This window comes from Loa loa (genome assembly GCF_000183805.2).
Source record: "Loa loa unplaced genomic scaffold supercont3.34, whole genome shotgun sequence".
Lineage (NCBI taxonomy): Eukaryota > Metazoa > Nematoda > Chromadorea > Rhabditida > Onchocercidae > Loa > Loa loa.
This window is the reverse complement of record NW_018108214.1, coordinates 285,913-306,804: the sequence shown is the minus strand read 5'-3', so window position 1 is coordinate 306,804 and position 20,892 is coordinate 285,913. Positions and strand designations below refer to the sequence as shown.

Below are 20,892 nucleotides of genomic sequence, written 5' to 3'. Positions count from 1 at the left end.
AAATAAATAAATAAATAAATAAATAATTAATAATATATATATATATATATAAATATATATATATATATATATATATATATATATATATATATATATATGTTTGCGTAGGGATATAAATATATCTATATACCCCTACGCAAACACCTCGAACAGTTGTGGAAACAAAACTAAACTCAAAAACCAATCGGTTCAAGAGTCATTAGTTATTTGATTGAGATAGTAAGATATTTTGCATTCCCAGATTTGTTTTACCTTCTAAACTTTGCTTAATTATTCAATTCTTACATGGGTGCGAACAGGTATGGTACAGAAATGTTGGAAATAGAAACTTCTCTTTCTCTAATACCATCAGAAATAATAGTTCAATAAATGTAATAATTGGTAAGAATAATGCCAGGTACATCCATCACATCGCCTTTTCTGTTTTATGTCCAAATATGTAATGAATTGTGCGATAATTTGCAAAAAAAAATTATTTGTTTTACAGAACTTTAAGATTTCTTTATGTGAATGAACCAAATCATGATAAACATTTTTATCATGAAAAACTGAAATTTAAAGGGAGTTTTTGTGTCAGAGCAATCAGCAAGCTGCTATCAACAGTTCTCTATCTCGAACAATTCTCTTTAAAAATTATGGACTGGATTTAGAAAAATTCAACTCATAATTTATTTTTTGGGCGAGGTAACTTCTTCACTTTCCATTTATTTGAGAGAGATCAGGATTGGACACAGTTTCAACAGGAGTCATATGAAGAAAATCAGCTGTTCAGAGATGTTTGTTGCAATAAAGACGTTTATAACAGTAGTGGTTGGTGACATGATATCATTAACGTTTACTCGTTTTATCAGAATAAATTTATTTCCACTCCTCCTTCCCATCCTTTAATCACATCAATGATTGTTTTGAGGAGAAATTTATTGCTTCTTTTTATTTCTAACATTAAAATGTGGTATGCCTTTATTGAAATTCAATTAGAATTCATTGTTCTCCGAATATAATCTGTAATCCAATTAAACAAAAGTAATTTGACCTAAAAAACTTTTATAATATATAGCCATTTCATGCCGTAAAGAAATGAACACTTCTATTGATATCATTCGAGTGAGGAAAGAGTTCTAATGAATAAGGAAAAGAAGGTAAGAAAAAAAAGTAGATCTACACTATTTTCGAATTTTCTCCGTTCATCCTAAATTCTTTTTTTGGGCTTCATTTTCAGCAATCCATTCTAAAGAAGTGATTTGCTCTAAGCATTCGCTGATCGTTCATTTCGAATTTTTTACATTTTATTCCGAAAGAAAAAAATGATCTGAAATTATGTTAAAATGTGAGAGAATTTGAGGCCAAATGCTTCTAATCTTCTAGTATTTCATCAGATCTTTGGATGTCATTTTGATGTTTGGAAGTATAGAAATCAGTTTTGTTTTGCTTTTTCCTAAAAGATTAGAAATACGAAGTCTAAAATTCGAATAAGCTACTGAGAAGCAGCTTGTTTGAATGCGTTTATCAACTGAAATTAGAAGATGAAGTCTCGAACTGAGCAAAATGTTCCTCTTTTTATTGGTCGAATTCAGAGAGATTAAACAAATGAGGTGTTGTTCGTTAGGGATCAATTTTTGACAAAGCTTTAGTTCGAATAATTTTAAGCAGAATACATCAGTTTTATTAAATTTGATTATATTGACTTTTGATTTTTAAGAGTATCTTCCGATTCGCTTCAGATTCTTTCGCTCTTCACTTTTCCTCAACGTTAAGCACTGATAAAGTGATAAGCAATTTTGATAGTTCTATATTTGATTACAGTTTGCTAATGTATCACATTTAGATCGCAAAAATCTGTTACAATCGATTGACAGCACCCGAGTTCCGAGGTAAACTAAAAAAGGAAATGTTGCCGATGGCTATGCATCAAAAACAGGACCGAACGAAGCGGAAGCAAAAATGTTCGTTTTGTTTTTCTTTATTGCATAAAATTCATCATACTTTTATCCACCATACTTTGTTCCAATTTGAATTACTTAACTTACTTAATTTTTCTACATTTCATATCATTTCTTTCATTTCTTCTAAGATACAAACCATTTCATTTCATTCTAAATTCATTTCATTAAGCCATGATTTTACAATCCTCACCTGATCTTAACCAATCAATATGCTATTTTCCAAAATGTCTTCTTGACTTGCTTAAATCCTGGGATGCATATACTGTATTCTTTTATCCATAAACTTAATTTTACCACTTTCGCCACGTGATGGGCATTCATTTTGAAATTAACTTTTGAAAACAAAAATTAATTTGAATCAAGACTTTTCACGAATTTCGGAAATGAGCGAATGGCGAGAAATATCGAAGCACTTGTTTTCTTTGAAATGAAGATTGGTAAAGTGGAAATAAAACTGAATTATTATTTTATTTTATTAATTGTTGTCAAATACTGGATAGGATAAAAAGGACAGTAATTTGATCGTGATTGGAGATCGGATTATTGGGCAGGATTTTCTGCAGTGTAATATCACAATACATTTTTAATCCGCTTGCATCGCAAGTGATTATCTATTTACTGCTTGTGACAGAAAAGACATGCACCATGATAAATTGAACACTTTTTTTTATGGCGTAAACATTTAAAAGAAATATAAATGTATAATGCCATCATCGAATCACATATTTCATATTTTTTTTGTTTTTTCATTGCAGAATTAATTTAAGATAGTGGAGGTTTGCACCACAGTCAAATAACATCATATACGAATTTTATTTCTATTTTCTTGTTTTCTCTTTCTTCGAAACTGAATTCTTCACACCTTTCTGAGCAGTTTCCCTTACTTACTTCTAGATGTTACGGATCGAATTTTGACATGATTAGATAGACTACTGTCCTCCAAGTCTTAGCAAGCTATTTTGCTCAGGTCTCGCTATTATCGCGAATCAGAAGTTATGTACTGGTGTCAAGATCTTAGCGTCGATTTAACGGCTTCTTTGATAATTGCCAATAAAATTGTTAAAATTTCTAACTTGTTCTCTTTCCATTTCTTTTTTCCTTATTCTCTTTTTCCTATTATCTTTCCAGAAAGAGAAATTAGTCTCGATTCATTCCTCTTCAGAACCGAACCACAAGCGGCTTGTGTTAGCTCGAAACGCTTGGAATCACAAACAGCTTTCTTGGAGATAATATTAGTTAAACGTATATATAGGTACTGAGGACAAATTTGATTTCATCCTCACGTAAGTTATGAAAAGTGTACGAAAGTAGCTGTTTCTGTCAAAAACATAGCTATTTGTGTCAAAAACATTCTCAGCAAGTTGAGTTGTTTTAAGTAATTTGTTTAAACAATCATCCAACAACCTTATTGATGTTGACCTTTGCTTTTTATCTTTCCTCGACATTTATTTTTCAAGTTGAGAAAAAAACACTGAGGGAAAACAAAACAAAGTTGTTAACTTTTTCATTCCAATCAGCGCTTTCTGAGCTTTCTATCCTTTAGCTATTCCCGAACGTTCCAAAAGTTCATTTGAACATTTGGATTTACAATTTCTGAATGTACAACAAGCATAAAATAATGTACAGCAGGAGTTTTTTGGAGAGATGTTTTAAATTGAAAAACATAAAAAATTAAACTCATCAAGCGAAGTCATCTCATCTCATCTGTCGATTATTATTTGGAACAAATTATCCGGCCTGTATATTATCCGGCCTGTATACCTTTTCAATTGGGCTGATGAATGATGATGTTATTAATCCTTTTAGGAAATAAATTTTAAATTTGACTGGTTCTTTCGCTGATGTCACTTTTCCCAGAGAATTAAAAATCCATAAGAATAACTTCCTAGCATCAAACTGATATACAAATTAAACTAGTATACACCAATATGCAAATGCATCCTTGAAAAACTACGGCTAAAATGGATGTTAGATGACAAATGGCAACATTGAGATGGAAATGAAAATTTATATATTAAAACACGTATGCAACTGTAATGAAGGAAAGAGCAGGATTAGTTGGCTGTCACCTGATGATGCTGTCACCATTTCAGAGGCTATCATGTCTTTTTTTCTTTTTTCATTCACATCGAACGAAATATAAATGCTATCGGAAGAACAGTGCATTTTTTCTGCAAACTGTAATTTTCTTTAAAATCCTTTTTAAAGTAGCAGTTTTTGTGAAGAAATACCATTCAATCATCCATTCACTCATTCATTTGATCAATTTTATCGTCTTCAATTTCCTTCCTCATTCCAAAATTTATTTCGATTTTTTATCTCATTGAATCGATTTTCTGATCTTCTGATAACGGTCAGAAGAAAAGATGAGAGGATTAATTGTCGAGGAATAAATTCAACGATCTGATCTTTCTTTCGTCGGTGATTTCGTCGTTTTCACAATTCTCGTGCAAAAGGGTTCCAACTATGGCATACTCTATCTAAAGTGTATTAATCTTTCAATACTATGTAATAATCTGCCCTTAAGTTATTCCGAACCAACAAGTAGTATTCTTTTGTCAACTAGATTGAAATTTACGAGAATATCACCCTTTATCTAATGAATTGTTGTCATTTCCACTCTTCCATACAATGATGATGATGATGATCAGATTAAGTTTTACAACAGAATATGGGGCAGAGTTTCGCTCCACTTTTGTAAAATGCTTTCAGTATTTTATACGTTCACCTTTACATACACGTAAAAATTAAATCTGAAATTTGTAATATCTAATGACTAAAATTTTTGTTTTAGTTTTTCCTGTCGTTTCCTTTTTATATTTGTCGAAACTGGCTTAATTTTCTTCAAGACTAAAGGATTTGTTCCCAAAGTTTTCATACTTCACTTTAAAATTTCAAAATGTATAAATCCTCCTACAAACTAAATTTGCAAACAAGGAAACTGATTCTAATTATTTTAACCATAGTTTTAAAAATTCTCTTTGCAGGACCCTTTTTTTACTGCCAGTGATGCCATCTTTATTTGTCAATACACTGGTGATTTACCACTTTAGTTAATGAGGAGATAGAAGTAATGTCACGGCAGAAAGTATCGGAATCAATTATGAAAAGTTGACAGATTTTGCCTTATAATCAAACGAAACCATAGCACTGTTTAAGCCAACTCACATTTATTTTTGTTTTTTATTTCATTCAGTTAAATTGACTGCTATTCCCTTGATAGTGTAACCTGAAAAACTTTCTGACGGAAAAATTGCTGGAAATCTTGAAGACTGGTCGCCTGTTTGCGTTCTTAAATGTTGATTTCAAGTGTTTAGCATTCCGACACGGTCCAATGTCCCATATTTGAGGTTATCTTTTCATAAACTACAGAACATCACAACTTTTCTGGATATCAAATACCATACACAACAAAATTTTCATTTCTTGAAATTTAATTTCAATAAGTTCACTTAAACAATCTGGTATCCGACGCCATCCATTATAGTTATCGTATGACTCTTGATATTTTCTCATCTATCAAAATTATTTCAACTTAGAAGCAACCTTAGATTAACATGATTCCCAGCATATGATTAAATTCTGAAGGGAATTTTCTTCCGATTCTTCTATGATTTATTGCAACTGACCATTTCCAAATGGATCAAAGCTAGGAAAAAGTAAATTTCATGAAAAATGTTCACGACAGCTTATTGATTGAATGCTTACGAAAATCGATTTTGGCTAATCCATTCGCCTTCTCCTTCACAAGCAATTACATTCTCATTCTAACGTGATAAAAGTGTTTCCTTCAACAATTTCCAAAATAAATATTTATTTGTTTATATTTGTTTTTAGTATAAATTTTACAAAATCGTTTCTATTGAGGAATTTTGGAAGCAAGTTTACAGATTTTCATTAACTTATACTCTCTAAACTAAATTAAAATGGAAGACTGAGTGCAAAAAATTACCACCAATGAATGAAATTTCCGGATTTTTGAAAATTTGAAAAAATAGGACCCTTAAGTTTAAAGTTACGCCACACTTTGTCAGAAAAAATAATCTGTAAAAAATATATGATTTTTGAATATTTTTCAGCATCAACAGTATTAAGATCGAGTCGTCTGTCCTTGGAGCATATGTTTCCAGAGGAAGGCCTAAAACCAGGTCCTTATTCGTTCGGTTCGTCCACGCTCTACGAGAATGTCTCCGATGTGGAAAGTGCTGCGCAACTGAAGAAGACATCCTGTTCAGCTATAATGGTTTCAAATCAGAAAATATCTCGAATCAGCAGCCCATCCCGAAACTTAAGCGTTACCAGGAATCATGTTCCTATCAAGTTCATTTCCTGAATATTTTCTTCATTCACCGCATTTAATTCTCAGCCGAAATATAAGAGTTCGGTTCTCTTTTCCACCCTTAATTCTATCATTGCACATTTCTCCATTTTCAACATTCTGATTGCTGAGCTCTTATGTCCAATTATTAATCTCTCTTCACTGAAATTATCAACAATTATACTCATTTCACGTGAATCAGCAAACCATCTTATGTTTCAAAACAATCCATTTAAATAATTCAGAGAATATTTCACAGGAAATGCATCCTTTTAAATAATATCATCAAGTATTATTTTTTCCAAATTTCAGTACTATTCATGAAAAAAAATCGATCGATATGAGGCCGTTGTCAGTTCCGCCAAAAGAAGCAAAACGAACTAGTCCAGTGCAGTCACGTTGTTATCTGGCGCTTGGAATTGCAACAATAGTTGTATGTGGGATAGCATTCACAGTATGGCTCACGTACGATTCGCTTGGGAAATTTGTTTCTTCCTTGCTGAATTAAATTTATTGGAATTTTAAGATTAACTTCTCGGATTGTTTAATTTTTTTATAAAGTCATAATAGAGAACGTTACAAATGGAAAGTGTCTTACCAAGCAAGCTAAGACAGTGCAAAATATTTTGGGATGGACTTGTCGGCTTGCTTGTAATTAAAGATTTTTGAATATTCATGGCATAAGATCACATGAACTTGGAACTTGGACAATGAATGAAACATTTGCAACATTCACTTCAATCAGTTCGGTGTTACAATGTTTTGCCAAGGCTAATAGAGCAAAAATTCAATCATCGCTGGAATTTTATGACTTTTAAATTCAAAAAAGAACTGTCGCTACATTATTCTTCAATCAACTGCTCTACCAAAGGTTGGTTGACTAAAGCTTCTGCAATGCTTCGGCATATGCTTTTAAATAGTTTTCAGGAATTATTTATTCGCTAATTTTAAATGTGAAAACAACTTTAAACATGCATTATTTCGCATTGCAAATATATCTTTCCTATAGATTTGGAAAGACTTTTCAGCTTTCTAATTTCCGTAATTTGTAGTAAATGCACAATGGACAAATTATGAGATACTTTTTGAATGTCAAAAGTTATTCATGAAGCTCCCGCATGATCTCTTTTAATTGGATTCAAGATATTTAAAAAAGGAAGAGTCACAGGAAGGCTATGTAACATCTAAGTAAAAAGTGACCCATTGAATAGCAGTAACAAATATTATAATTTTACTCATCTTAAAGAAGTGCATTTATTAAATAAGTCTGTAGTTCTTTAGCTGAAAATTGTAATTTTTTAAATTTGCGTATTTTGTGAAGTTCAATGTTTCTAATTGCAATTTTATCATCAAAGTACATACATCTATGCCTCGTATAATTCCTTTGCTCATTTTGATCTATTTTTGGATGCGCAGTTTGTTAATGATAAAATGAAAAGTTGCTGGTTGTACACAATTTGATAAATTTCTATTCAAAAATTTCCACATTCGCATTTAGAGACAGTTTTAAACTTTGGCCTAGTTCGTTTCCACTGCTAAATGCATATCGGTAAGCGTGACATGTTTAAATCATAATGATGCAAATAGTGCGCATAGGAGGAAAAGCGTACAAGGCATTTGCTGTACAAGAGAATGTACGGCACTTATAGCATTTGAAGTTAAAATTTGTCATATGAAAGAGTATGCAGGCTGATGTGTTTAACGAGGGGAGAACAAGAACTGACATGAGGAACGACAATTAGAATATGCTTGTCTCAATCTGTCAATAGGTTCATTATAACGTATTAACTTATGAGAAAGGAAAAAAGTAACAATACTGAGAAAGAGAGTATCTCAAAAAAAAGAAGCTAACATAGATATGAGCTTTTGTTTTAGATGTATTACGTATATGTTCGAATAAACCATAATCTCTCCGGGAAATGTTGGACTGAATTGACAAGAAATTATCGACTAGCTCAAATGTGAATTCCATATCGACCTTAAATTGAGAATTTTTTGAAGCTCATTGTTTTATAGCTTCTAAATAGACCTCAGACTAGTCAAGTATTCACGATAGGCGGGAAGCAGACGAGTACCTAACCAACAGCTATTGAATATACATTTCCTGCACTGATAAACATCAAACTTTCCAGTGGTCGTTTTGTGTTCAATTTGTCGAATCAATCGATCAAAACAGCGCTTATCTTTTAAAGTCACCGAACCAGGCAAATTCTCACCAGCATGAAGACCAAAATTTCTGAAAATTCCCTGAGCATCAACCAACTGCAAAATGCATAGTCTAATTTAAAACTTCCTTTAGCAGGCGAAGTGAAAGTTACGATAAAAATCTCAAAGATATACATTTGAAAGCCCCGGAAACTTTTACATTTAAACTTTCAAGTGCAATTTATTGTCACAAATCTGTTTTCCATCAAACCAATTATTGGTAAAATTCTTCAGAGTTTTCCGAGAAGCCGACTTAACCCGATGCAGTTTCGTTCCGGAATCATCGTATAGAAATCCCAATATCCTGAACCAGAAGCACGTCTCCGATATAAGTTAAACCACGATGAGTCATGTCGAATTTGCAGCGTACCAATGCGGTACCAACCAAGTGGTAACTTCATATCCAAACCTTCTTCTTCTAAGCTATTATCAAATGGAACATGTGTTTGACAGGTGACAGTGCTGGAAAAATTTAGATACAATTTAAGAATGTCATTATGATATTAAATAAAGAGGTTTTGAAACATGTAAAAATACACAATTTCTGTGAAAGCAACGTGTGATGGAATTTGAATTCAGCCTTATCCACGTTTGCTCCCAACGAATTTAAAGCATAGCTTTCTCTCTTTCTTAATCTCCAAATTTTAAAGCATATTTTATTCTTCTCCGTTATTTTGAATCGAATCGAAAAAAGAACATACCCGCATGTGATCTCGTTTGTATTTCGGTAGTATGTGCAATAAATATTCCTAAAATTTTGAGGAAACAAATTTCATAAGCCGAGAATTCCCAAACTTAAAAAAATTTCCGGAAGTTTTATTTCTCTACACAAACTTCATATGTTCCTAGCACAAATGAATTTTCTTTTTGTATTTTCTTCTAATTTTATTATTTTTTTCTGAAGTTTTCCAGCTCTTTTCAAAATCCTAAAGATTACACTAATTTAATATATGCCTAACATTCTACTTTGTTCATTATAGAACTACTACAGCGTGAAATTGAATGTGAATGAATTAAGAGAAAATTTTACTGGATGACAATACTTTACTGAGTGACACTATCTTGAAGGCGTATAAAGCCATCTGGAAGGCGAGGCGCACTACGAATAATATTCTTGATAACGTTATGCTTTATATATACATTTCGAAAGATAAACTTACTCAGCCCAAGTTTTGAAATTGATAAGCAAAGCCATCGAGGCTTTTAGCCAAAAGTTTTTGACCATTTTCACTTTGTTACGTTTGTTGATAAAACAGGATGAATAAGATCTTTATAGTTTACGAAAGATCATTTACTGGAAATTTAATTAACTTCGCAAATAAACCAGTATGCTTTCATTTTTCAATTTTCAAAATTCATTCTTCATTTTGAAAACAATCCTCATGAGGCCATTACAAAAACACCGCGACAAAGACGGTACAATTAACAGTAAAATAGTTCAAAAATAGAAGTATGACAGTACTTTAATGGAATTTAATTTAATAGAAAAGAAAAAGATCCATAAAATGTTGCAAAATGATAGTATTTCAGTGGAAATGAAACTTATGAATCATCATAGGGAAATAATCCCACCAATTTGTGTGTCATTTGTCATCCATTCATGAAATGAATTGAGCGAAATAAAACTGTTATTGGACTTGAAGTTTAAAGTGAGCTGTTTAGAAAGCATTTTTTCAAAAAAAGGCAAAGTAATTCTATACACCACAGCCATACCAATATACCCAGTCCATTATCATCGTTTCATCAATATGGATGATGGTTCACATGAAAATAAAAACCGGTTCAAGGCCGCTGTCGGTGAACATTCGTCAGCACATAGTTGCTGTTTTCATTATCAAATTTGAAATACATGTCAAAATCTATTGTTGTTAAAATACCACGATATACCGTCCTTCTGTCACCCCTGTTTTCATATCTGACGAATTACTACCAAATGTACACAAGAAATTGCCATGTAAACGAAGCACTTACTGTTGCTTAATATAGGTGGACACGTCCTCACTTGATTGTCACAGTTTTACGACATTATGGAAATTATGTTTACATCGAAATTCCTGCTTGTTTTTGTGCCATCGAAATCAGTTGCAACATAATGTATTTTCTTTATTATCGAACATAAGTCATAGGTTTTAATGGTGACAAGGATGAATAGATGGACATCTGCCCTTTCAAACAAGATAGTATTGATAAGAGGTGATAAAAGTTCGTACTTTCATACTTCAAACTCACCATTGCGTATTACGATAGCCGATCATATTAACAGTTTTGGAAATTTGCTTCAAATGTTATTTGGACTGCCGGGATAAACATGCAACTTCCAAATCAAATCTATACTAGAAAGGACAAAGGGACATTCAACGCCAATAGTTCCAGTACTTTTCTTATCTTGCTACTACTATTAAAAAACAATATCTGTGGAACGAACAATTTATATCGAAAACGAATATAATAACACTCAAAACTTTTCTGAACATGAAGACTTAGCACCGATTTTAGGAAAAATGGAAGAAAATATTATGCTGGAACATAAAAAAATAACCTTCTCTAGGGTCGCTTACACAGATTAAACAAATTTTTGAGCAAAAATAATCCTCACATGACCATGAAAATTCAGAAATTCTCAATTCATACAAAAATGGGGCTATTGTGATGATCAACCAAGGGCAAATACTCAGTATTAAGGTTAGGAAATGTTTTCAAGTTATGTCAATCTTTGAAGCTCGCACATTTCAAAATATCTCATGTATCATATCATCTCATGGATGCAACAGAATACGCTGAGTAGCTTATTCTCAACGTTGGTGATATGTCAGAGATAATTCTCAAACAAATTCAGATGGAGATATACCAATTGTTTAAATGCTCATGATCTGAAAGTAAAATGAAAAAAAAATATGGAAAAAAATATTTGCATAAATCATGGAATACTCTAACTGGAAGCATGGACATTTAAAGCCATTAAAATGCATGGAATATTACCTAACATAGCAAATTTTCAAGACGTAAGCACAACAAGGCCACATAACTAAAAATAAAGCCACAAACATCGTGGAAAGAAAAACACTTACTTATATCTGTGAGATCTTATAAAATAACTAAAAATGCTGGAAATATTCATTGCCAGTATTAATATGTAAAAGAGTGCACAAAAATTTGAAAATAAAAAAGAACCAACTTAAAAAAAACGTTGAATTTTTTGCAATGTTGACGCTAAAAAGACGCCCTTCATAGCTAACAACATGGATCAATCAAAAAGTAAACTGACCATATTTCATCTGAAAGAAGCAACAATGGAAAGTCAGTAATTCATATCTTTAACAAAACCAGAATTCAGAGATTTAGAGTTCCCCTGAAAAACTTAAAAAAGCAAGAACAGTCATAGATGTGTTTAGAAAATGATCAAGTTTGTGTCTCAATATTTAAAAATGAAATTAAAGTTGAAACAGTAAGAAAAAATATATCGTAACAAAAACAAGATGAACATTGACAATATTTAAGGTTTTTTGAGAGTTTTCTTAATTAATGCCATTCGTTGATTGTGTGCTGCCATTTCGGCATTTTTTTGAGCACTCTCCGTGCTGTCTGATTTTGCTTGAGGTTCACGTTTCAGAAGGGTAGGATAGTTATAGTACCGTCGTAGAATAAAATCAACATCTATAGCTTCCAGTGTATCCGAACCACGATGACGAGCAAGCTTACATGATCGTTCAATAACCTACAATAAAATTTTAAGTTTTAAAAAGTTCAAAATCCCCTGTACTGGAATCCTTTAATTTTTAATAACTGGAATTCTCTAATTCACAACAGCTGAAATATTAAAAAAAATAAAATAAAATAAATAATAAGAATTCCCCTCATTCTTAAGTACAAAAAAAGAAAAAAATAAAAATCCCCCTCATCCTCAAGGACTTTAAAATCTAATATCATCGTGACTTAGAAATATCTGTACCCAAGAAAACAAAAGGGATTACCAACTTTCACACTACACGAAGATACCTGATCAACGAAGTTGTCGACAAATTCAGTGAGCATAGTTTTTACAGGATCATCAAGAATTGAGGTAGGATCAATTTGCCGTATGAGATCATCCAATTGCACAGATCCAAGAATCGATGCCGACCCTGATGTTGCTACCATATGAGACTAAAAGTTCACTACCTTCATCATTGAAAAGCATAAATTGAACTTCCGAGAAAAGAACAGATTGTTTTCATAAACTAGATTTGAATCCCGAAAACAACTAATTTAGTAAAACAATATAAAATTAAACAATCAATACCTGTTCGGAGGTACCCTCTGCCTTGATTGCATCAACGATATTTAGCTTCCGTACAGCATTAAGCTGCGAAGTTTCTGCTGTAGCTTCTTTTAATTTATTAGCGTCTAAATATTAAAAAAATTAAGAAATTTTAAAGCCCCTCATCTTGATTTTCACGAACATTCATGTCCTTGTTTTATAAGCTTTCAAAATCAAAAGAATATGTGGAAAAAGTGAGCAGACAAGTTTATTTTTATCGAAGATACACTTATTCCTGCAGGAAAATGACAATTTTAAGTACCCAGTCAGAAAACAAAATAATTGCATTCTCAATATTTTATGACTAATCATGAAAGCGACTAAAGCTCTTTCCAAAACATTCAGTTTTAAAGAGTACTATATGCGAGAATTTTTTTATCCAAAATATTTCGGTGCTGAATATTTGAAATGTAAAGCATCGGTTATAAATGGTCGTTGCATGCAATAATCAAAAAATTAATTTATAACGTCAACATTCTATTTTAAGTGCATAAGAAATAAATCGACAAACAAAACAAATGAATAATTGCAGGATGTGTTGATTTATATTTAAGTAAACACAGCGACAAATGGCGAAAAAAGGTGGTCATTTGAGAGGCAGCGAAATTTCCAAGCCAACAGAAACCATTTCTCATGTTTGAAGACAGGAACTATGATCTTATTCCTTTGAATTAAAAGTTAAATCAACACAATTTGCCCGATACTGCACCATATGTGCCTGCAATGTCACCTCTTATTGCTAGTAAACGCATGCAAAAAACTGAAAACAAACCTAGCGGGCAATTTGATGAGCGTGACGTAATACTGTCTGTAAGAGATTGGCGCGTCATCGGCTTTATTGGAAATCGATTTCCTACTCCCACTGCTGATGATGTCACAGTTCTTGATGCCGGCTAAATTTTTTGTAGATCTTTCACAATGGATTGAGCCAAATATCAAAACTTCGAGCACTGAAAATCGGAACTTCTAAAATCTTACCACTGTTACGACTGCAATGCGATGCTGCTTCTGAAGTAGCTCGCCAACAGACAAATTAACAAAAGCAGGCGAATTATGAGAAGCAGCTTGCACGGTGATAGGTAAAGCCGATACCACTGTGGCTGTAGGAGCTATTGACGTCGTTGCAGATGTCAGCGTTTCTTCATTAGACGACATTTTCTGGTCGATGAAACGACTTTTATCTCTAAAAAAGTTTTAACCATTGCTGTTCGACAAGCTTCCCTCCCTCGTTTTTTAATTTAAAAAAAAAAGAAAAAAAAACATCTCGGCATATAAGAAACCACCTCATAAAACGTTATGCAAAAAATGAAGAGCAAGCGTCAAAAACTACAATTCTTTGGCCATAAAAGGAAGTAGGTAGCAAATATCAAGTATGAATGGAAAATGCATCAACGAATTTCAATTTATTCTTTTCTCTACTTTAATAGTAAGCTTATGACGATATCACATTCTACATTATGTTAAGAGATTTCTCAGAAGTTCTATCTAAAAAATAAACCTTCAAAAATATTTGTGTCACCAATACTGCACTGCACATCTCTCTCTAGAATCTACTGTGTAATAAAATAAGTCTAGTTTGCTTGTCAAGATTTGAAGATCAGTATATGTTTCAGTTCTTATCAATAAGTACAGAAATGCTTAATGGACCTTCTGCATGTGGTCGGAAAAATCAGCAACAGGAAGTCATTGGAAAGCAGAAAAAACCATACAGTTATCAGTAAGCATTACTTGAATTTAAGAAAAATTTACCCAACAGTAGCGGAACAAAAAAATACAACAACAATACAGTTCTTCGTCCATAAGAAAGAACAAATATCAAGTGTAGATGGTGTCAACAGCTGGAAAAAAACCATTGCAATTTGTACCTCTTTCTCTTTGAACAGTAAAACATCAAATACTAAATTATGATGAGGACGACTTCAAATTTCCAACAGTTTAATATGAAATTTGCAACAAAAAGCACAAACGAGAACTCAAAAACTTGTCCTTATTCAAATTATTAAAACATCAGTTGTTTTTTTAAGATGAAAAGAGAAGATGAGAGAAAACTGCGCTTCAAGATACCGTACCAAAAAAAAATGGAAAACTGGGCTTCAAGATATAGTAGCGAAAAAAATGGATAACTAAAATTTAAAATGCAGAAGGAAGAACGAAAATGCCGTCCATGTATAAATTAGTTTACATCTTAATTTTGTGAGATAGTGGCTTTGTAATGTATAAGACACCTAAGCGACTCTGTTGCACGTTACTAGTTTTCCCTAACCTCATTATTAAAACATCTCGCATATTGAATAGTGTTAAATATCAGACATAGCAGTCGTATTATTTGATGAACCGAAATATTAAATCAAATCAAAATAGGTCTGAACACAGCTCTAAATTTTACGGTCTATTTCTTCGAAATTTTTGGAGTTTTTCCATGAACATTTTTATTAGATTTTGGGAAGATCTGTACAGTGATATCACAAACACGAGGATAAAAATGCCTTCACTTTCAATAGGGATTCTTTTAAGCATGCGTTCGAAGTTTCCTTAGCATCTACACCATATGTTTTCTCGATTGATGCAATAATTGGCCGAAGAGTTATTCGAATTTCGGATTTCGCCTAAAATTTGCTGCAGCTTAGAAAGGTTAATTTGCACGAGAAAACCAATTAAAAAAGAGGAAAAGCTTGGAAGTGATCATGATTACGATTAAGGACAGTTAAATTAAATACTGCACTTTATCATGCAAAATATTGCAAATGTCCACTTTGACAAGCATTTTCTTAAGGACGCAAGAATAACAAGTCTGACTAGACAACGTTTTACCCTGCCCAAAACAGTTTTATTGTATGAGGTAGTTACCAGTCGAAAAATGTTGGTAATTGATAACAGCATACACTTTCCTCAATTAAAATACTTTCACTTACCAGATCGCCTTCAATGTTCTTCATTTCCGACAAAACTTTTTTGGATTCTTCCAATTTCATGACTGCGTTCAAAACAACGATACATGAATCAACATTTTTATGCCAATCCGGAAAAAAGAAATGTAACATTTTTTTCTAATGTTTTTGTGTGTTTGGATCCAAAAATTTAGTGAGTGATTTCAAGAAATGAAGAACTTCGGATTTCATCTAAAATTTACTGCAAACTTAGACTAAATTGTTATAAAAAGCAATGATGCACAGAATTCACTTGTTTATTATAGCATGCCCTAAAAGCGCGCTCCAGCAACTTAACGTAAAATTCATAATCTTTCATGGACGACTCTGAATCTGGCTCTTTTAGCTCTGCATAACAATGCCAAACCTATAACACGAAAAAGCTTCAACTTTGTTTGCAAAAATGGAAAAACAAAAAATTTATCGAGAAAAGCAATGCCACTGAGAAACATTATTAAATGAATCAAAAAGAAAGAAAATCGATGAATCTTGGTAAACAAAAATGACAAACTATTGAAGAACAAGTTTGCTGCGAAGTTATTCTACCCAATAATTCACACATCTTATCTGTTAAGCGTTTCGCGGATCCTCCGCTCACCTGAAAGCAAGTCACATGAAAAAACTATGCAATCCACCAAAGGATCATCCAAAAACGCAAAACAGTGATATCCTTCGTGCTACCTTTCATCCCGAATTTGGTAAGTTATTGAAGAATGTCTTCAGTATGATAAAAATAATAGAAAATGAAAGACAATAAAGAACATCAATAAGGATGCTGCTTAAAAACTCATGGAATTTATGTTCGCTTTGGAATTTTTAAGTATTAATCGCTTTTAGACATTTCAAAACCGGATGACTAATAAATTATAGAGATTATATTACGAATGTGATAGTTCTTCCTAATGTATTTTTCGTCATATGTTGTACCTGGTCCCTTCCTCCAACGTGTTTATTTGGAAAAATTCTTGTTAGATTTTAAGTTATATATCCCGATTTAAGTAACAGAGCTCCAAAACTTTGCATCTTCAACATGTAATCGACTTTGCAAAATGACAGCGAGAAGTAGCAGTAGATTCATACTTTTCTTAGAATGAATAATTTTTGTGTGAGAGCTTCAAGCAGTAGATTCATACTTTTCTTAGAATGAATAATTTTTGTGTGAGAGCTTCAATTATAGCATCATCTTTATATTGTTTCTCCAAATCTAATATCGCATGGAATGTAGAAATTGCTGACGAAAGATCATGCGTGCGAATGCAAAGAAGAATATAGTTTTCTCGTAATTTGATATGTTCGAAATTCAATTTCAGAGCTTCCTGAAACAAACATTAACAGTGAATGAAAAGAAGAAATATATCTGCCATTTCTCAAAGTTATCAGAAATATGACATCAAGACAAAAGTTTCATTCGATTTTTCAAAATAATTAGAAAGACTTTCTGATTTATAAATGTTCGACTTAAGAAATGGCTCCTACAGCAGAAACAAAATTACTGCACACTAATAAGCATATGAAATAGAACTCACTAATTCGGAAAATATCCCCAAAATTAATGGGCAGAGTTTACTGGAGATATTTTTGAAAATCCTCGGATCGAAAATTTAAGAAAATCACATGATATGTTAAGTAGAACAAGATGATAAAAAAATGGTTAACCGAGAATAGTATTTACACGTTATTTAAAAATTGGAGGAAAATGTTGTAGAATGTAGAAAATTCAAAACGAGACTTGTAAAACAGCTTTAGCTCGCTCTGCATTATCTAATCTTTCATATACAGCGGCAAGATTATTCCACGCTTGGAAATGCGCTGGTTCATAACGTACACATTCTTGATAAGCTTTCGCGGCTTCTCTCCATTTTTCGAGCTTCCACGCACAACAACCAAAATTGAACCAGGCGAATGGCTTGAACAAGTTGACATTAAAATGTAAGTAATATAAATAACAGATCAAATGTTCTAATGATAACCTAATGATAACGCGTGAGGCAAACGGTGTCACAGTACGATCCATCAGTTCAAACATAATTTGAAAATACTTTCTGATAAGCAGTCCAAATAAAACGAGAAAATTAAACATACACTGATCGGCTGAAGCTCAAGGCTACGTTTCAAATGATGATATGAAATATTATAATGTTTTCGTTGAAGCATTAGCAATCCCAACGATCGGTGGGCGCGAAATGAACGGCCATTCGAAACCTTAATTTTAAAAACACGATTTTACTAAAATTATTCTTCAACTTCATTACATATAATCCGGAAGTTATACCACTTATTTTAATGATAACATTTACAGTTTTAGAGGGAAAATGAAGCATCTCTGGAAAAATGATAATATTCTTTTCCTACAAATCTTTGTGAAGAAATTTCTATGAATCGCCAAGTCTGAATTTTAAATTTAAATTCAGTACCTCAATCGCCTTCTCGTATGCATTTGGCTCTTGAAGAATGTCGCCTAAAAGACACCAGTAAATTGATTCGTTCTCATTCTTGGCAAGGAGATTACGAACTAATCGTTCAGCCTTTTCCAACTGACCAAGTGATTGATAACAGTCAATAACATTATTCCAATCTTCCTGCTTTTCGAATATTTTCAAGGCTTCCTGCAAATCTAAGATGGAAAAAACGAATCTAAGATTTGACTACAAAAACCTAAGATGCTTGAGTACTACAAAAATAAAAATCTGATGGTCTGAGAACATCACAATCTACCAATATGTGATCTACTATTTTTTGATTGCAACTACTTGCCAAGCAATCTACTCATAGCTTGGGCAAAAAGAAAAAAACAAACAAACAAATAAAATCATTTTTTATCATTCACTGACACGACAGCAGTGGTACAATACAGAATAAGACGACAGAAGAAGTTTCAATCTCAAAAGCAAATAATAAAAGTAACACTACAATGACGATTTTAAAATATTTTATTGGAAAGCATTAAAAGACAAACCGCTGTGCATCCGATCGAACGAAGGAGTTGAGCATGAACGAGATCAATATACCAAAATGGCTTCATTCCACTTGCTAGCAGTAACTTCAAGCGTTTCCTTAAAGTGCTCTCATTCACCTATAAGAAATGAATGCTGTTGGAGAACCGTATTTTAGAGTAAAGAAAAAAAAAGTGGTTATTTTTGAATGGAAATTTGTAAAATCAATCTGTTCTAATTTGGACAGTACTTCGACCACATTTTTTTTTTTACAACAGAACGCAAAATTCTGGAAAAGGTGTAATATCCATTTGAATTATCCAAATCTGGAAGCAAACCTCTTTAATCCCTATACTGTTCACCAATTTTGACAATGATTCCATTTGCATGCATGCACGTTCCACTCGGTGCATGCTAATCTTCTCAAATTCTGAACGCTGCAATAAAGCACTAGTCTGCACCGCCCAATTCCTACGCTGGGCAATTATCTGCAAAAATTATTGGTACCAAAAAAGAAAAAACAAAATGAGATTAGAAAAATTATCATGAGTAAGAAACCAACATTTAGATTTGGATCAATTTTAATCTTCCCATTACTTTTGAATTCCATCTTCAGCAAAAGAATTTATAAGCATAATAGATATTTTAACACCCTAAAATAAGTGACAGAATTTAAAAACAGAGCAAAAAATAAAATGCCTCATCGAGATAGGAGCAACATTTTTCAATTACTAAGTCCTCAGTGCTTTGAATTTTTCGTTCAAGCACGCCAGAAGCCAGCATACATGCCAAACTTAGGGAAGATAGTTTAGTACGACTGGCTGAAGCATCTACTTCAGCAACGAGTACATTTTCTAGCAATGAGTCATCATGAAGCAAAACATTTGGCGGCAGAGTGCTATCATTTTCCGGTGCGTCAGCGTTCTCCAGATTATCACCACCTACAGCCTTAATCAAAATGAAAAATCTGATTAGAAGAAAAATCATATTTCAATAGGAATAAAAATCGAAGAAACAAATATAGACCAACCTTCTTATTAAATAACTGATTAATAATTTTTCCTCAAAAACGTCAGCTGACGTAAATTTAGAAATGGTATAAAAAATTGATTCCAGTTGAAAAAAAAAATCATATCCAAGACTTCAAAAAAGATGGGACTAACTCTGGCGATAAGTTGAGGCATAAAATCTTCTTGAAATCTAGTACGTTTACCCAAAACTCCGATCATTTCAATTTCAAGACCGATATTGTTCAAAGCGTTATTTAAACAAATTTCAGCTCTATCGACCTGATTGTACAGCAAATGAGCATACATTCTTTCAAGGAGTGCTTCAGTAGCTGTTGTTACGGAAATACAGTCAACTCGCACATGTTCCTAAAAATCACAATTTATCTGCAATTACAGCGTGATACATAACATCCTGAAACTTACAATTTACAAGAATACAAACTTTCATTCTTGCAAAATCAAACAACTTATAGCTTAGTGAATGAGAATGATAAGAGAAAAAAAAAAGAAAAGGACCAAAATATTCAGAATGTTTTCCAGTTCAACAGCCGGCTCATTTAGTAAATGCTGCCATAATATCACCAAACGACATGTAAGAGAGCTTTTTTCAAAACCAGCATCCAATCGAGAACAACATTCGACTAATATTGTTTTCGCCAACCACAAGCATAATTTTGAACTACAAACAATAAGATTCAATACAAAAATACTTTTTTTCTAGACACTTCAGTACATGAATACCAAAAACAACAGTAGTAAAAAGGGTTAGTTACTCAGAGACTAGAAGAGATTTAAACAGATTTTTTATTTGAAACATTTTATGATTGGCTTTGTATCAGCAAATATTATTTAACAGTAAAGAACTGTTAGGAAAAAGAGAAAAATCCAATATCAAATGTCTCTTTTTTTTCTTTAAATGAAAAATTCAATACTCATTACATCAAAATTCATCATACCGAGCAAATTTGTATGGTGAATTGCAACCGAAAGATAAATCATTATCAATTTCCTCTTCCATCATATATTCTTCACAAACTGGTTTCTCTAAACACATTGGAGTTAAATAAAAATTAAATTCCGACTCCATTGACCATTAAATTAAACCCATAACCGCATATACTGTTTGAGTTCTACGATTCATTTAATACAACTTCCATATAATAGTTAAAATCATTTACTGAAGTTATACGACATTTACAACAACCTTTATCCCACTAAAATATTGCCAGAAGACAGCAATAAGGTTTATCTTTTTATTT

At 32.4% G+C, this 20,892-nt stretch overlaps 4 protein-coding genes across 5 annotated transcripts; 1 reads left to right on the top strand and 3 right to left on the bottom strand.

Moving 5' to 3' along the window:
- Window positions 1–1,121: 1,121 nt before the first annotated feature.
- Window positions 1,122–7,169, top strand: LOAG_17022 (hypothetical protein; the record flags this gene model as incomplete). The annotated part of the gene is made up of 5 exons (XM_020449682.1): window positions 1,122–1,139; window positions 1,700–1,765; window positions 1,826–1,943; window positions 6,023–6,263; window positions 6,574–7,169. The coding sequence occupies 5 exons, from the start codon at window positions 1,122–1,124 to the stop codon at window positions 6,767–6,769; spliced, it is 639 nt and encodes a 212-aa protein (XP_020306771.1). The 3' UTR covers window positions 6,770–7,169.
- A 1,111-nt stretch (window positions 7,170–8,280) lies between these two features.
- On the bottom strand, window positions 8,281–9,691 carry LOAG_01906 (hypothetical protein; the record flags this gene model as incomplete). Its single annotated transcript, XM_020445889.1, has 4 exons — window positions 8,281–8,497; window positions 8,725–8,928; window positions 9,168–9,215; window positions 9,627–9,691. The coding sequence occupies 4 exons, from the start codon at window positions 9,689–9,691 to the stop codon at window positions 8,281–8,283; spliced, it is 534 nt and encodes a 177-aa protein (XP_020303705.1).
- A 1,961-nt stretch (window positions 9,692–11,652) lies between these two features.
- LOAG_17021 lies at window positions 11,653–13,952 on the bottom strand (the record flags this gene model as incomplete). Of its 2 annotated transcripts, XM_020449680.1 has the most annotated exons (6): window positions 11,653–11,741; window positions 12,099–12,181; window positions 12,463–12,609; window positions 12,746–12,849; window positions 13,536–13,656; window positions 13,742–13,918. In XM_020449680.1, 6 exons carry the CDS (start codon window positions 13,916–13,918, stop codon window positions 11,738–11,740), a joined length of 636 nt encoding a protein of 211 aa, XP_020306769.1. In that variant the 3' UTR covers window positions 11,653–11,737. The 2 variants fall into 2 exon arrangements, with proteins under 2 accessions (XP_020306769.1, XP_020306770.1); XM_020449681.1 differs by lacking the exon at window positions 11,653–11,741 and having other exon boundaries at window positions 11,818–12,181; window positions 13,536–13,952.
- Window positions 13,953–15,225: 1,273 nt separating this feature from the next.
- Window positions 15,226–20,720, bottom strand: LOAG_17020 (transcription initiation factor TFIID subunit A family protein; the record flags this gene model as incomplete). Its single annotated transcript, XM_020449679.1, has 14 exons — window positions 15,226–15,369; window positions 15,676–15,810; window positions 15,944–16,057; window positions 16,202–16,288; window positions 16,824–17,006; window positions 17,420–17,596; window positions 17,773–17,892; window positions 18,105–18,296; window positions 18,647–18,763; window positions 18,962–19,111; window positions 19,356–19,571; window positions 19,787–19,999; window positions 20,150–20,312; window positions 20,590–20,720. 14 exons carry the CDS (start codon window positions 20,718–20,720, stop codon window positions 15,226–15,228), a joined length of 2,142 nt encoding a protein of 713 aa, XP_020306768.1.
- Between the last annotated feature and the right edge of the window lie 172 nt (window positions 20,721–20,892).